The 17,880-nt window shown below is 46.9% G+C and overlaps 2 protein-coding genes across 2 annotated transcripts in view; one reads left to right on the top strand and one right to left on the bottom strand.

Annotated features, from left to right (window-relative positions):
* The window catches only part of LOC119180359 (serine/threonine-protein kinase SBK1), a 61,010-nt gene extending 56,203 nt beyond the window's left edge, over positions 1 to 4,807 (bottom strand). Inside the window, exon 1 of the mRNA XM_037431549.2 lies at positions 4,674 to 4,807. The gene's annotated coding sequence lies outside the window, so the exon portion shown is untranslated. The remainder of the gene's footprint in view (positions 1 to 4,673) is intronic.
* Positions 4,808 to 10,015: 5,208 nt separating this feature from the next.
* LOC119179829 (dnaJ homolog subfamily C member 9) lies at positions 10,016 to 12,357 on the top strand. The gene is made up of 2 exons (XM_037430947.2): positions 10,016 to 10,485; positions 11,714 to 12,357. The coding sequence occupies exons 1-2, from the start codon at positions 10,145 to 10,147 to the stop codon at positions 12,126 to 12,128; spliced, it is 756 nt and encodes a 251-aa protein (XP_037286844.2). The 5' UTR covers positions 10,016 to 10,144; the 3' UTR covers positions 12,129 to 12,357.
* The last annotated feature ends 5,523 nt before the right edge of the window (positions 12,358 to 17,880 follow it).

Below are 17,880 nucleotides of genomic sequence, written 5' to 3'. Positions count from 1 at the left end.
TAAAGTGCACCTTATAGTGATATGCGAGCACAGGGGCGGCATCAGGTACCTTCGCCTTCATCGAAAGCGCGGCCGGGATTCGATCCCAGGACCTTCGTCGGGTCGGCACCACAGCGGCGGCCATCAGTCGCTCAAGAACGTATTTTCCAAAACTGCGTGTCGATACTCCTCCAAAATTAGACAAAAGACCGGGAAGCGACTCTGCAATGAACATGCGCTAAACTAATTAGCGAAACGCTGCGCCTTTTCCCCTCTCGGACTGTGCGATTTGCATGGCCAAACTGGCGCCGGGCGCTGTGCAGTGTCTTCGCTACAGCAGCGCATTTGTGATTGATTGATCGATATGTGGGGTTTAACGTCCCAAAACCACTATATGATTATGAGAGACGCCGTAGTGGAGGGCTCCGGAAATTTAGACCGTCTGGGGTTCTTTAACGTGCACCCAAATCTGAGCACACGGGCCTACAGCATTTCCGTTTCCATCGGAAATGCAGCCGCCGCAGCCGGGATTCGAACCCGCGCCCTGCGGGTCAGCAGCCGAGTACCTTAGCCACTAGACCACGCCCAACCCACTCAGCAGGGCGGCGCAGGCTGTTTTGAAGCCATTTCTAGGGTTTATCCACGTGATACACTCAGCTGTGGGTGATGTTCAGCTTGAATGCGTAGCTTCGTTTGTGTGCAATATTCTATCGTAGCACGCATTTGGGGTCTCGGCTAGCCGCCCTCGCTTCGCAGCGATTTGTTGGACTCACTGTCGATTTCTTTCTTTTTTAGAGGAAGTTGTGTGCAGTGTAATATAGCCGGTTTTTGCGACACGTACACGTTTATGGTAATCATGGCCGTAGCCAGGGGAGAGGGGGTTCAACGCTCTTCCCCGACTTCATTTTTTATTTTGCTTGCGTATATGTACACTTTCACATACAAACGCATGCATGATGATGCACTAATATAGTTGAGGCCACCTCCCCCCCCCCCCCCCCAAAAAAAAAAAAATTCTGGCTATACGCTTCTGATGATGTTGATAGTTTTTGGTAAATCTCATACGCAATGTACTGATTGATTGGTTAACTCATTTATTGGTCCGGGGTGAACAAGAAAAGATTTCCCAAAGAGCATCAGCGTTAAAAGAAATTAATGAAGTGACCACGAGAAGAGGAACTGCAACAGTTAGGCGAACCATGCGACAGCGTGACTGATATTGTGTTTCCGCGTGGTTCCTTGATCTTCAGGAAGCAGTTGTCGCGACTTCTCTTGAAATTTTTGATTGCAACAGACCTCACATGTGACTGGTGATAAGTGACAATTGTGTTTGGGGCATAGTGCAGCGAGATAGGGTACCGGCACAATACCGCACGTGGAATAGCACAAAGGCTGCCGTCCTATGCAGGCTTACGTCGCGCTATACACGATTTTTATTTTAAAAGCATGCTCGTGCTTAGTTAAAAAACAAAAAGAGACAGCTACAATCAGCAAAGAGGAAACCAGGCGGGGCTATATCTTGCAAATTATGCAAGGCTAGATCCGCCGGCTACTTACAACATCCTTAAGCTTAACTCTACCAGCAGAATAATACACCGGTACAGTTTTACTGCAACAAGGGACGTCTTACAGTTACCACAAAGAGAAAGCGGGGCCGTAAACTTGGCGCAAAAAGTAACTATACCATATAATTGGCTCAGAAAAAAACACTGGTCTTTATAGTTACGTATCTATACAGTTTCTAAATAAAGAAGCACACTATCTAATACTTACGTATTGATGTTGCGCCTCAAATATGCGTAATATTTGCTTTTTGATTGAAAATGTTAAAAAATTAAGAACGCTGCAACTAGATCAAGATGGCTGGGCACTCAGCAAGGGCTTAGACTTTCGCCCGGTGGCTGAATCGTGTGACTCACAGACAAGCAGAAAGACAGACAAATTCCTGCGTTGTATTCCGAGAAACGCTGTCGTCTTCAAGAGAACAGTGCCTAGTGATTTGCAGTAATTTTACACAGCTTGCGCCGAAATAAATCAAGCCGCTACGGTTGCAGCAACAGGTTTCTTGCATATGTCATTCACTCTAGTTACAAGACGCAGCCCTGAAATATTGTTGCAGCAGGTATTCCATGCAGTCGGGGCCGAAAGTAAGTAAGCCAGTCAGTTCCGTGGTTCAGGTCTTGTAACGTTTTACGCCGTGCAGCTATTCCCTCGTGGTAACTTCTTACCTTTGAGAGGATTGTTTTAACTTGTGGCCTATAAAGCACAACTTTACTCATCCGGCTGGATTACGTGGGCATGGCTTAAACTATACAGCGAAATACATAGGAAAATAATTAACATAATTTTGTCAAACCACCTTCTCTATAGCGTATTCATTCGACTTCGTGAAATAAAGCCCCCGATTTCACAAGGCAGGCATGCGCACCGGAAACGAATTTTGAAACACGCGCCAGTTTTGAGACGAGTGCAAGTATAGTCAAACGTGCGATAAAAGTCGACCTGCTATTTCATTTATCAGCTTAATGTCTTTTTACATAGGACTAGAAAACAACATGAGCAAGAATGGGTCCCCTTCTGACAGACTTGATGCCTCGTCGGTTATTTTGCAAATGCATATTTACACGGAACCTGTCATCTTAAAACTGTTTTGTCAACGAATTACCTTCGAAGCTAACCATCTGCGTTTCGTATATCGCGACGGAATGCGTGCCACTAATCAATAAGCAAGAAAGTTAATTAGTGAAACTATTTAGTTAGTCTACATTCATTGGTCTTTCTGCAAAGTAATTAATCCGTACAAGAGTAATCTGCCTTCAGAAGAATTACTAAGCTAACCATTCATTTTCTGGAAAACTTCTGCGGAATCAAGCCCTTATATAAAATCAGCAGTAGTCTCGGAACGTTTTCTCGTCAGTTTAACGTTTTGAGCTGTCTTTGGTGCTGGGTGCACGTTAAAGAATGGTCGAAATTTCCGAAGCCCTCCACTACGGCGTCTCTCATAATCATATGGTGGTTTTGGGACGTTAAACCCCACAAATCAATCAATCTTTGGTGCTATCACTCACTCACTCAACTTTAACGTCACGTGACTACGTCGAACCGCTCAGTCACCCTGGGGCAAGCAAGCGCGATATTGCTGTCGTTAGCAGCGCACATTTCTGCCAATGCCCTCAGCGACCGTCACGAATTCCATCGGTATGTTGCTGACGCTTGAAACGCCTGTTAAGATGAAGACATGCGCAAAAAAAAAAAAAAAAAAAACTGGGCGTACAAACACGGGCACAAGAATATATCTCGACATCCCAAAAGGCCGACTAGATTACGAGCCACGGCGTATAGTAGAAGGCTCCGCATAATTTCCACTATCTTATGTTCGTTCATACATGGGCCTCTATATCGTTATCGCCTCCATTGAAATACAACCGGAATCGAACCCCCGACTTTCGAATCAATCACCGCAACCAATTTACAACCAAGAAGCAGAGAAGACGTCATTGGCGTAAATCATGGGGCAGGGGGGTCAGAAGCCCCCTTTGTGTTCAGTCTAGGGGGGGGGGGGGGACACCCCTGGCAAGAGTCCCTTCTTGAGATTATTTACACCATCATATATTTGAGTTACTTAACAGTTAAGTATAGCACATTGAAGATTATTTTAAAGGCCAATTCTTTTTTTTTAGAATGTACATGTGTTCAACAATACCCCTCATCTATGTGAGGCCATGGACATCGCAAAAGCCGTTCGACCGGTTCTAGGTAGACTGGACAGAGCAGCGCAATTTCTCGAGCTCGGACGCCATGCTCGTTTCTTTTCAGTTTTATTTCAAAGCACGTTTCAATTCTTACGTATATAAAATACAACCCATATTTTGAAAAAAAAAATGACTATTATGGTCTGATTGGTGCCCCCCCCCCCCCCCCTTGTGATTTTTTTTCTTCTTTACGCCACCGGTATATAGACAATGCAAGCATATCGCGCCCGCCAGTATGGCCAGCGATTCTGCGTCGCTTATACTTGACAGGTAATGGACGTAATAACAGTGCAATTAACAGACAAGGTCTGGCGAAGATAATTGTTATAGTCATAGTCATCGACGCGCCTCATAATAGCAGCCTTTTCAACGTATGCCCACGTTCCACACACATATATGCAAGCATACTTCGCTACTTGACGTTGTTGAAAGTCGGCGCTTCGTGCGATATATTTGTCACTCCTCGTTCGTTGCGCTGTTCTTTCGTTCTGTTGTAACCTTAACGTGTCGATGTTTCCACGCTCGACTGCCCAGAGAGTCTCCGGATCAAAGATGTGCGCCTGCCTCTACGTGTCTAAAACGCACGCAACGAAACGACACATTTCGGATACCGATACGGCTATACCGTAAACGAAAATTTCCAAGCGGTAAACGAACGTTGATTTTACCATTGTTAGCGTTCATTTCTTCTCACGAGCGTTTTGCCCACAGTGCACGGTCTCTCATCTGTGTTAAGTCATCCATTTTTTGTCTTTTACGTTTCGTTTCATCACTCATCAGACGCGCTTCGCCGGGGTCGTCCTTGTCTCCCATCTTTGTGAAGTTTGCAGCGCTGCCTTCAACATCCATTACGTTCCAACTATAGCCCCCCCCCCCCCCACACACACACACACACACAAAAAGCGAGAACAACACTGATGCAATGCGTAGCGTAACACTCACCTGCCCGGTGCCGTCGTATCCAACCACGTCGAAAGCGTTCGCGGACAGTCCTGCCAAGCGTCCGTCCGGTCGACCGAGCGACCGGCCGTGCCCGCCAACAACGCCGACAACTGGAGCGCAGTTTGACCTTTAAGCGCCGGTAGCGTTGTCCCGCACACCACAACGGCGCGCCGCGCTCCTGCTCCGCGCCTCGCCGAGAGGCTGACTTTCTTTTTTTTCGATCCTCTTCTCACCGGGCAGCAGCAGACGACGTTAAGCAGACGACGACGTTGCGCTGTGGTCCTGTCGTGGACGCCACCGCTCCTTCCCACGTCGCCTCCATCCCCGTACTGTGCGTGTAACCTAAAACGCGTAGTTGAAGATGCACCAGCAACATGGACGAAACTGCCCGGTCGTACTCATCTACGGAGGCGCGAGAGCTGCTGCACTCGGTGGCGGGCCCGACCGAGCGAATGAGTGTGCGGCGCGCGCAGCGCAGCCAGCCAACGGACCAACCACTGGGCGCAGTAGAACCCCGAAAATGCCACGGGGTTGAAGACAACGGGGCGAAAGCGACGGTTTCGCGCGCTCGCCGGTTCGAAGGGAGGGGAAAGAGACGACGAGAGAGAGGGAGACAGGTGGAAAAGGGGTGCGAGGCGGTGTTCGGACCCGGAGTTTTATTTTTTTGGCGGAGCCGAGGAGACTGCAGCTAAAAACAACCACTGGGAGAGGATGCAACACGGTGGGCGACTGGGAGGGATTAGAAAGAGAGACTGAGGGAAAAAGATGGAGCCAGTGAGAGAAGGCGAGAGCAGTGACGTCAATGGGACGACGGAGGTCGTGACGCAGCGAGCGTGACGTAGCAGGCGTGACGTCGGTGACGCGTCACGTAGGAGCGTGCCGAGCTGTCGATGGTCCTTTCGCCGTTTCTTTACGTTGTCCGCGGTTTTTCCCGATGGGGGAAAAAAAGGTTGACAGGACGGGAGAGGAGGGGATGACGCTATGGACGCTGCTGTGAGGGCGGGAGATCGGTAGAGGAGAGACGGAGTTTCAACGCTGGGGATGTGCGGAAGACGGGAGCGAATTCACTTCAGACATGATGCTGTCCTCGAAATGGTGTGCGCGTGCTCGAAATTTCTTATCTTTTTTTTTTTTAACTTGAAGTATCAACCTTTAATCTGAAACGAAGCTGCGCACATGAACTGTTGCGAGTGCAGCGGTTTGATTGTTTCTGGCGGATATTACGAGAGCCTCCATCACGCAGGTTAGAACAAGAAAGGCGCCATGCACCCTTCAGCTATTTTCGGAAAGGTGGCAAATGACCGCCCACGAAAGATGAGCTTGCGCCAGTCGATTTATATAAGCGTCACCCCGCTTTTCAAAAAAATATATATATATATCAAGAGTATTTTCCAGCGGTATTCGTGACGCTTCGAAATTGGTTCGGGCATGGAAAACAACTGCTGCGACATGAAGCCATTTCATTTGTCATTGACGTCATCGCATGATATCTCGTCCGAGCGGCAAAAAGAATTTCCCGTCGAACAAAAACGAAGTCGGCCCACACAGCACGTGTCGCCTCCATTAAGTGCCTCACCAAACGAGATATCTGACCGTCAAGTACGAGTGATGCAAGAATCCATCAAATGCATGGCGACGCCCCCGTATGACGTCATAGATCGCCAAAGCTTGTGGCATCATTTCCCACGACGACGTCATCACACGTCACCGTAACTTGGTGAAAAGTAGTCCGATCGCGGAGGCAATGCAAGAGCAGGTGAGATGCCTCTAGTCTTGGAGACTGTGCTGAACAACGTTAGATGCAGGGAGATTTCGAAGGGTGGTGTCCTCGTAAAGAGATACAGCTACGGGCGGCACTATTCTCTCTTTTTTTTTCTTTTACATAACCACTTAGAGAGAGAGAAAGAACAATGGCGGGGAGGATATATCAGTACAACAGTTGAGATAGAAAAAGAAAGAAAAAAATACGATGAATTTCGTCTTGAAGTACAGTCTTAAAGGAATGCGTAAAATACCTTGTCAGTTGTTGTTTTTTTCTTTTTTTTCCCCTTGAGGCTATAGGAAGACCTTTCACGGACCACCACCTAGACCGATCATGCAGCTTGCTAAAGTTGTTGCACATTCGCAGGAAATCACAGGGCACCAAAATGAGAATATGAATTGCCAGGGTGATATCATTGGGGCACAGAGTCAGATGCTCAGGTGTTATGGTAGCTTAAGATGCCACTCTACCTTGCCGCTCGTGGCTTAGAGTGCCTTTCACGAAACGATTCCCCCTTTTGCATCGTAATTTTTGACAGCCTTCTCAGGTGGCACAACAGTGGTAGCGAGGAGACATTCCAACGAATCTTCTGAGGACCGGCGTCCCTACAAGGCGACAAAACAGTCACTCGCTGACGCTCTATAGCTGGCCTTGACAACAGAGCAGTAATAATTTCGTAATGTCGTCCTGGGCAGTTAATATGGAAGGAGGTGACGAAAAGATGCATTGCTCAAATTCTTGAAGCCCACGTACTTTGCATCGGCGGTTATGGACCAAGGGCGATATTGCAACTGTCAGGAGTGTGAATATGCCTGTGTCCAGTGCTTCCCACTTTCCTTGTTTCTCTCTACATTTACCTTTCAAAGTTTCGTATTCCGTTTACCTATGGTAGTGTAGTGTACCACTTATCCTACATTGGATAAAGAAGCAATCACAAGAATTTGAAATGTTTTCCGGTTGTTGCTCGAAACAAAACGTGGGTGTCGAGAACCAAAAAAACTAGTAGAACTTGCCTACAGTACTTGGGAATGCACTTACTATACCTTTAAGACCACTACCTTAAAACGGCAATCTTGGTATCGCTATCGAAGGAGGCAGCTTTGCAGTGACTTGTCAATACAAGTCTGACGTCACGGGACGACTGTCAACACAAGTATGACGTCACGGGAAGCATTAACCAACTGCCAACGTGCCTGAGCGAGCCACGGGAAGACTTCAACTTGCGATATAATAGATAGCTGTCAATTTGGGGTCACTCACACGACGTAAATAGCGACGGGTAGATTGTCGTCCAGATATTATGACAGCATTTTTTTTGTCTTTGCTATCTAGGCTTCACGCCAGACGCAAATTTCAATGGCGTAACCAGCGGTTGACACACCTGGCCCGCGCACCCCCCCCCCCCCCCCCCGATGTTTTTTTTTTTTTTTTCAACTTGCTATACAGAGTGAGGAATGACTATTTCAAGGAGGTGCTTTCCCTCCAAATCAAGGAGATGCCGTGACCCCCTGAAAAACTTTTTCCTACACCCCTGGCAAATTCTGGAAACCCAGTGAACTGTGTTGCTTCGTCGTGATAATATCCATTGCGGTTACAATGGCTAACGGATGCTGAGTGACAAAACCTTTAAAATCGAAGTGTAATATATCATTCAAGTTGTCTGGCACCGGTGTGTGAAATGCGTTCATCATGCCACGGAAACAAAAATTGCCGCCCCCCCCCCCCCCCCAGGAGGGATATGCATCGTGTCAAGTAAAATAGAGTGTCACGCCTACATTTGCTCTTTTTATTTTTTTTAAATGCGGAGCATTGTATAGTCGCAAACCCGGCGTTGGCAACGCAGCCGACACTCCCAATTTTAATACTCCTACGTCTTACCACTAAAGATTGCCCCGCCGCGGTGGTCTAGTGGCTAAGGTACTCGGCTGCTGACCCGCAGGTCGCGGGCACGAATCCCGGCTGCGGCGGCTGCATTTCCGATGGAGGCGGAAATCTTGTAGGCTCGTGTGCTCGGATTTGGGTGCACGTTAAAGAACCCCAGGTGGTCGAAATTTCCGGAACCCTCCACTACGGCGTCTCTCATAATCATTTGGTGGTTTTGGGACGTCAAACCCCACATAGTGAGTACCACTAAAGATTGTTTCTGCGCTTCACTTTGAATCAAAAGGAACGACTTTAGCACGTGAAAACAATATATATTCTGTAAGTTAGCTGAGTCATTAAAAATATGACAGATATTTACGTTATATTATGTGGTATCGCTATTCTCGAACTATCTGACTCGAATATAATCGAGCAAATCACTGTTCGCTTCGAACCTAAACTTCACTGTTTGCGCTGTTTTAGAAATTGGGCATCGTCATCATACTAAGAAATGGGCGTGGGCCGAGCACGCAGCGCATATAGGCAGGATGACTGGATGGATTCTAAGAGAACGCAAACGCATGAGAGGGAGATAGAAAACTGGGTTTGCAGATGGAATTAAGGAGTTTGCAGGCTTAACGTGGCAGCAGCAAGCACAAAACCCGGTTTATTCGAGGAACACGGAAGAAGCCTTAATTTTCATTGCAGTGGACGCAGTCAGGCTGCTTGTGATGACGATCGTACCGATATCAACTCTAATCTATCACGACGTACAACGAGGTATCGTAGTTGCACGTAGTGGTTGGTGATAGGTCAATATGAGTGGGATAGCGGATCAAGTGGGTAAGTTGGCACAGGCTCATAACAATGCTCATGAAATCAAACAGAATGAATATAAAGAAAAAAGCGCCAACTTCACATCATGCGGGCCAAAGACAAACGCGTTAGTGGGGCGTCGGCGGCCTTTGCAACCAAAGTATTCGCCAACAGCTTGGCTCATATCTTCCTACAAAGTTTAGAAGACGGAAGTCTGGCTCTAGTTACCGAGACAGTTGCCGGGACAAAAAAAGTCGGCGAGGACGTACGTTACAAAGATACGATTGGCAAGTACTGTAACGGATACAATTGTTGCGGTCGTGTCTTGCATCTGTATCTGCAATGCTTCCTGCCCGAGCATTATACAAACTCAAAAGTATCTTTGCTTAGCCCTTACTACTACTACTATGGCGATGCTACGACTAGAGTGAAAGCTTGTTAATTCCGACGTGCTTCCTGGTCTCGCCTTGCATTTACATGGTTCGATGGCATGAAATTCGTTAATTCGGTAGCCGTGAATATTTAAACAGCGCGCCTTACCAAGAAGTGCATGACGTCACCTTTACGCAACGCAGCAGTCTTTGTTTTGTTTTGGTTTTTTCACAATGAAGAACACAAACCATAAATGTAATATTGTAGAAAAAACTATGCTACAAACCCTTGTTTCAAAGGCATGTTACCCTAAGAGGCAAAGATTCGTGGGGGATTGGTTATTTGAGCAAGGATTAAAAACGCAGCGTTGTAGTGTAGCAGCAGTAAAATTAATATTCAACTACGAGTGACACCACAGTCAAATTTAACTAAACTCACGCAGTCTCGAAGGCTACGCTTTTTCCAATCCCACGAAGCCAAAACCAAAGTCGAAACACGTCGTTTGCAATCAATTCGATCCGTAGCTAATCCGAACTACAGCCGTCCTCCGTTTCATTCGCGCCAAAAAGCGTCCAGGCAGCTACAGCTCTTGTCAGAAACCGCGCACTGTTGTTGAAAACATCCCGGACAAGCTTCGATTCACTCAGTGCTCGCAAAGATGGGACTTCTCAGCGACTGCGAAGAGCTGTTCGGCACCTCCGACCTCTACAAGCTCTTCGGCGTGCCTCCAGACGCCTCCGAAAGCGACGTCAAGAAGGCGTACAGGCGCCTTTCGCTTCTAGTCCACCCCGACCGCGCCGACGAAGCTCAGAAGGAGGCGGCGACACGGAAGTTTCAGGTCCTCTCCAAGGCTCACCTGGTACTGGCCGACGCCGACAGGCGGGCCGCCTATGACGACACCGGTTGCGTCGACGAGGACGACGACCTGGACAGCGACCGCGACTGGACGTCATACTGGCGCCTCCTGTTCCCCAAGATCACCCTAGCCGACGTCGAAAAGTAAGCACACCCCCTCTCCCCTACGTTTTCCGCTCAACACTGCAGTTTCTTTGGACGGCCTGAAGGCGACATTGCGAACCAACGAGACACCAGCCGTTGTATGTCGGAGGCTGAGCAAGGTGTTGCGCCGCTAGTCTCTTGGGAGCTGGTTCGAATCATGGCCACGGCGGCCGCCTTTAGATGTTGGCGCAGTTGAAAGAAGCGCTTCGCGTACTTCGATTTAGATGCAAATTGAAGAACGCTAGGGTCATTGTCAATCCGAAATTCCATTGTTCGGGGCGTGCCTTTAATCAAATAGTTTTTATTTTTTCCTTCCTCGTAAACATAGTTCGTCAAACATTAGCTATCATAAACTATCGTCAAACATAAACCATGTTTGACGATAGTGTCGTTTGGGTTGGTCATTGTCTCCTTAGTTTAAAAGTAATATGTGTTAGGCAGAAAAAAAAAAAAAAGTCTCCATCATGTGACTGTGAAGGATGGCGGCCTAATATACGTGTAAGCTTGGTAAGCAAGTTCTTCACAACCGTTCCCCGCTACCGGCCGAGCCACCTTACCTTGGCTGTCAGCCTTACATGACGTCTACTGGAATATTTTTTCAAGGGTGAACATAGATTAGTTGTATGACTGAAATCGCTCACTGGGTTGTGGTTATGGTTTGCCAGCAGTCTAACGTCGCACCCTACCCAATAAGGCAGTTTTAGGGTGACTGCAGGGACCGCTGTCGTTGTGTATGCTGTTATAAAACTGCCCATTAGTTGGAGATCACACATCCTGCAGCAAGGCAAAATTGTCAGCGCCAGTACAAAGCCAGAGAGCGACAGTCACCAAGACGTGCAATTGCCATAGTGCCTCTGTGTCATTGCTTTGTTGGCAGTCATCTCTCTGTGTGTTGTAAGCTTCATGATTTCTGAGAAGTTGTGTCGGGCCGATACTGCAAGGGCTTGCCTTATGCACAGCTCTTTCCTATTTGATGTCTTTCACCTCGGTGCCACCACGGTTTGTTAACCGTGCGACTTCGCAAGCTTCACGTTTGTCAGCGCCTATGAATGTGCGTCAGTGAAAATTGTTGTACTTGACTTTGTACAGCACTCATTGGAGCTTTGAATTCACTCCATCAATTTCCTCACTGTGGTTCGCCATGCCAGTTGCATGTCATGGGAGCTTCCTTTCTTTCACCAGTTTTGTCTACACGAGTTTATCATATTTCACGTTCGTTTGTCGACAGGTACCTCGCCAAGTACCGCGGCTCCGACGAAGAGCTGGCCGACCTGAAGGCCTGCTACGAGCGCTTCAAGGGCGACTTCGACGCCATCAGTGAGCACCTCATCGGCTACGAGATCGAGGAGGAGGACCGCTACCGCAACATCCTCAACAAGCTCATCGAGGACGGCGAGGTGAAGGCGTACCCCAAGTTCACGAAGGAGAGCAAGAAGTCCCGCAATGCGCGCAAAAGCCGGTACCTCAACGAAGCTGAGGAAGCCCAAAGCATGAAGATGGAGCTCGGCCTAGATGGCAGCGACGAGTCGCTGGCAAACGCCATTGCCAAGCGGCAGCGCTCGAGGGAGGCCGACTTTGGAAATCTTATCGCAAACCTCGAAGCCAAGTACTGCAAGCCCAAGAAGAAGAAGGTGACCAAGTGATGAGCTTTTCATCTTTCATCATTCCCCGTGTGGTGTTCAGACTTATGACAGGGGCGCAAATTTCGCGCTCGGCCAGACTTCCAAACCCTGCTGGTGTTTCGTGCTCGTGGACCTAGGTTGGTCTGTTGCACTCGGGCAAAGTAGCCATTGCTTTAAACAACTTGTATATAATGAGTGGTAAAGTTGTTGGAGACGATATATACTGTATATAAATGTGTGCATACCTCTGCTTACTGTTGACTTGTTTTTTTTTTTGTGTGTGTGTGTGTGTTGGGCGTGCTCATTTCATAGGTTAGTTGAGGTTTAGTTTTGTAGCTATTAACAATATTTCTCGAAGTGCTGTATGCAAGGTTGTTAATGCCGTGATAGTGAGTTGAAAGAGAAAGTATTGACACAAAGAGTTAGTGTTGTACGTACAACCTGAAACACTCTCGAATGCTATGATTTTCCTTATGCCTCTTGCTGCCATTAGTCAAAAGGCATAGCCCAGACATTCTTTGCCAATGGCAGATGGCTAATGGCAGTGGAAGACGTAAAAGAAATAGCATTGCTCCATGATAGTGCCCTTAAAGCGATGACAGATGGCTTCAGTGACATTAGCTGTCCGATGCTTGGTCACTCTGATATAAAATAGGTCGTGCAGTACTAAGAGCAGCTGGCTGGCAAGCTTATCCACTTTACAATGGGTGGTTGGTCCCTTCAGTCGAGCGGCCTTAGTAGGCTCAACACTTGGTAAAGAGTTTGGTTGAGCTACTCCGTCAACTCCGAGCATAACTGGCGCTGCCTCCCGTTGCCGTGTTGTGGGATGTCATGTGGCTGCAAATTCCGGCCGTTTGCCAACAGACACTTTGCCAAATAGCAGGGTTTCTAGCAAGGAAGTGGTAGATCTGAAAGCTAGCTACGAATTGTTTCGAGTGTGACCATGCCATCAGCAAACATGTCATCAGCTTCAAATGCACCCTTTTGAGCTCAGCCTAACAGGTTGTCCATTCGACTATGTTGCTACTAACCAGGTGCAGTCTTCGAAGTCTTGGCCCTCGGCTGGACAAGAGTTGTTGACGTGCAGCAATATTGTGACAGTGCAGTGGGCGCAATATACTGTTGCGCCTTCTGCACAGTAGGTATAGAAAGGAGGATAGGTACTCTCTAGTAACGCCACCAGCCCAAGCTTATTTCTCACAGGGGCTAATCTTAATATGTGCGGTCACTATTAAATGGGGTAGACTAGCCATGGCATTAACCATAGAGGTTCCTATTTATACACTACAGGGGACTCTGGCACTGGTGTTTATGGAAGCTGCAACAAACGACGCTCGAGCCGGCGTGAAAATGAAGGGTAGTACATAGATTTGTCTAATCTTCGTTTTTTCGGCTCCTGTCGGCTTCTTGATTCCTGAATTCCCTTTGCCGCAAGCCGCAGTTATGCGTCAACACTTTTTAAGCTCACAAATTCTAATCAGCTAGCAAAATTTACAATGGTCTGTGCTTTTAATCGATACAAAATAAAAAACACAACAATGAAGCCACAAGTGCATTCAAAGCCCACAAGCATGAAAATTGGTCAAATCCACATATCATTCCTATGGTGGCCGACTTCCCTCTAGTTAACAAGAAAACCATCAAGACTAGGTAAACAGCCAGGATAATGGTTGTAGCTTAACCACTGCAGTGTTCCCACATTTAAAGCACAGTTTCACGGTTCTGCAAAGCTGGCACTTAATATTCAGCCAGAGGTACAAAGAGAATCATTTCAAGCAATATTGCCATAGCAGACACACGCAAGGGGGTCTCCCCTTCGGTTGTCTTCGGAGTCGATTCCCTGTTGGAAGGAAGCTTGTTAACATGACCACTGGCATCGCCTCAGTGTTTGCTTTCTATGCACACCCAATTTTTAACGCGATAGCTTAAGAGTAGGGGCGTGCGAATATTCGGAATTCCAGATATTTTTTCAATATTTGCACCAGAACTTTACAAGTGAAATTATTTGAACTTCCCGAAGACAAATACAGTCAACGTCAGATTGGCCCCTTTCGATTTTCACCCCATCATACCCTCGTATTGCGGCAGAGCCGCCTTTCAAGCTCCGCCACAGTAGCAAATGTATTGACTCGAAAAAAAGCTCTGGCTCCAACATTGAGATATAGACGTGGCGAAGGTGGAAGTTCAATTAATGCTGTCTTGGACCTGGAATTGCAGCAGGAATTCCGAAAGAGAAGATGCCAAACATTTTTAGCATCCCAAATTTCAGATGTTCCTGTATTCCCGAGGCAGATTTGGAACTCCGGACTTGCGGGGAGCACACCCTTGTCTGCCACATCAGTTGGGCTTTCACAGAAGTTGAAAGGAGAAGCTGAGGAAACGGCATCTTTGCCTTTCACATGTAAAGTGTTGACGTCAACACTTTGGTTACATGAAGTCGCGCACACAAATACAATTCGGCCTCCGCGTTGCCTCATGCTTAGTAAGACAACTATGAAACACCACTCCGCCACCGCTTCACGAAGCTCGATTTTTTCTGCAGAAAATAGCAAGCACGAATGCCTCTGAGCTTGCGAGTGTGTCTCGATTGTTTTCATTAGTCGGCAATCATGCCACACGGAGACAAGGTGTGCAAGTAAAAAATGAGTCACATATGCAGACTCACCACCACATCAATAGTAGTACACTCAAACCTCATTATAACAAAGTTGCATCTTACACGAAATAAGTTTGTTACATCCAAAATTTGTTATAAAGGTTTATTTTAACACTATATCTATCTAAAAAATATTTTAGTTTACTTCGTTATAACCGATATTTCGTTATATCCGGTTTCGGTATATCCAGGTTTGAGTGTAATAAATATCGTGGTATTACGTCTAAAGTCACGACATTATTATGAGGGACGCCCCGGTGCAGGGCTTCATGAGGTTTCGACCGTCTGATGTAGTAGCAGTAGTAGTGCTAATAGACTTATTTCAGCCACAATCTAAAGGCCAAGCATTTTGACCACCTGCGCAACAAGTTGACGATGCTCTTCGCCTTCGGTGCCGATCCAGTCAAGCCAGGTGGTGATGGAAAGGGATGGGAGAGAGTAAGAGCTGGATTGATATGTGCACCAAAATTGAACTATACATACACAAGCCTCAACCGTTTCACCTCCATTGAAATGCAGCCACAAAGGTCGGGGTGCAATGGTTCGACTCTTGGGTCGGCGGTCGGGCACCATCAAGACTACACTTTCGTGGCGAGTCTCCATCGCCGCTAATGCACAACCTTGTAATTGGTGTTTCACTTGCAGACTTGAGAGCAGGCAATCACAAGTAACTAAGCTAGATGGGCATGTTGCCAACAGACGTTTTGGACATGAAAGAAACTGGGGCGCGACTCTCGTGGTGTCCCATTCACTAAAGCGCATTAACACAAAAATATGCCGAGTCATGACGTCATGGCGCTCTTGACCACTTTGACGCACCAAAGTCGCCAGCACACTCCCAGCATGAAAAGAAACTGAGTGGAGGAAATGTTCAGCAACAGGACTCTTGCAACTAACTTGACAAGTCTGGACGTGCATGTGAACTTGTTGAGATGTTTGAAGAGCGGTGCAGGGAACGCGTAACAACCTTCCAGGAACGTCAGGCAGGCTGCCACCTTGCACCTTTGATGCACAGCCTCAGAGATGTGCATGCAAAAGTGGATCTCTAGGGGCAGCATTCGTTGTGGCAAAACTAATTCCATCTTTCTCATTTGTGTCGAGAATTGTGAAAGCAGGGTGGCGTCAAAATTACATTGTCGGAGAAAGACTGAGCGGCGCGTTGCTCGCCATCTCAAGCCAATCAGTAGCGGCCAAACCGGACATGTCCACGAAGTGGACAGCACGAGAATAGCGCCGTTGCTATGTAGATTCATGTAAGTAGTGCTCAATGTGAGTAGCAACACGCTGGTTCAAGTTAAATTGACCCCAAGCCTGAACAATAAAACCGGCAATCATTAAATTGGTTCAAAAAGTACCACTAAGTGAGAGAGTTTAATTCACAAATTTTTTTGTCCATACGTATAGGTGCCGATTTGCAGTGTAGGTGTCTCTTTGAGCCAAGGCAGTAACATGCAAGTCGTATTGAGCGCGACTGTGCATCGAATCTTGGGTTAAACGGCAGCTGAAGTCTTCAAGCATCAGCATTGTCGTGGTGACCTTTCCAATATATGGCTTGCCACACTACATCCACAAAAAAAAAAAAAACAAAAAAATGGAGTACTTGTGGCAGCTTTCCCCCGTGCAATGGCCATCGTCTAGCTTGTTCAATTTTATTTTTAGAAAACTGTGCACTTGCTACTTTCTTATCAAAAACGCCCAGGCCCCTTACCCCTGGTGCACGTGCCGTTTGCGAGTGAGAAGTACCAGCAGTGCGACGATAACACGTGGAAGGTGCGCACGATGTAGGTTGCGATTGTTGCGTGGCAAATAACACAGCCACTCCATGGCTGTACTCTGCAAGCCACTAGACCTTACCAGCACCGCTTCACTGAGAGTCTGCAACCGAAGTTGCAGCTTCATGCCAGATCATATGACAGCACGTCTTTTTATGATTTCTATGTTTGTGCGACTGCACGTGCAGTTCACGCCCAAAACTCCATGCAGTAGACTAAAACTTCCTTACAATGAAGTTGCACGTTCCACGAAAAGGAGTTAGTTTATCCAAAAATTTGTTACAAAGTTATGTTCCTCTATTGCAGGCCTACTTTTCATTTACTTTGTTATAACCATTAGTTCGTTATATTGGTCTTTATTATAGTGAGGTCTAGGTGTATACAAAATTTCAGTCGCTGCATATCTTATTAATACCAGGGTGAGTGGCGGTAGGAATTGTGTGGGTTTTAAATATAAAGCATCTGATAAACCAGATTCCGAATGTATGTAATAATTTTGCTGCCAGAATGTACATTATGAAGCACATGCTAGCTAAAACTTGCTTCCCTGTTTTCCCTTCATTTTTCTCATGCGTGTGCTGCATTAAAGTACCATTTTGGGGCCCCAAATTTACGAAATGAAAATACGGCAGCCACACAAAAGTACCATATTCGTTGCCCGTGCTAGTTTGGATTGCGTCATGCAGTACTATCTTCATTTAAAACAACAACAATCTTACAAATCATTCATATAACTGCTTATATATAAGCAGGGGATGACATCATCGAAAAGAAGTTGTGGAGTCTTTAAATAAACATCAGGGGATGCTGTGAATCTGATGGATCGACCGACCACAATGTAGCAACTAACTAGACCACAAGGCCAATTCCGCAATGGGGTAGCTGGTGCTTAAAGGGACACTGAAGCCAACTATTAAGGCGACATTGATTGTTGAAATGGCGGTCCATAAACCTCGCAGTGTTACTTTCGTGCCAAGGAAGGGCCTATTTTGAAATAAAGTTATGTTTTAGTGCTCTGCATCGGGTTAGCGCACTTAAAGTTACCCGCCCGAAGAATCGGATAGACCGGACCGTCTCACGTCACTGTTGCCGTGCACAATGTTGTCTGGCCTTACTGCGCCAGTAGCAGCAGACCGAAAGCAGCGGGAGCCCCTGCAGCAACAACCGCCATTGATCGATTTCCCGCTATTGGCTTCGAGATTGCAGACGCTTTTGCTTCAAATGCGCCCCGCTACATGGTACCACCTGTCCTGTGTAACCACGCGAAAATTGAATTTTTGAACCACTCGTGCCATTTTTCACAGTAACGTCCGGTGGTTCTTTTTTTTATAAATGAAACAGAAAT

This window comes from Rhipicephalus microplus, chromosome 7 (genome assembly GCF_043290135.1).
Source record: "Rhipicephalus microplus isolate Deutch F79 chromosome 7, USDA_Rmic, whole genome shotgun sequence".
Lineage (NCBI taxonomy): Eukaryota > Metazoa > Arthropoda > Arachnida > Ixodida > Ixodidae > Rhipicephalus > Rhipicephalus microplus.
The sequence above is the reverse complement of the archived record's forward strand: the minus strand, read 5'-3'. Positions and strand labels throughout refer to the sequence as shown.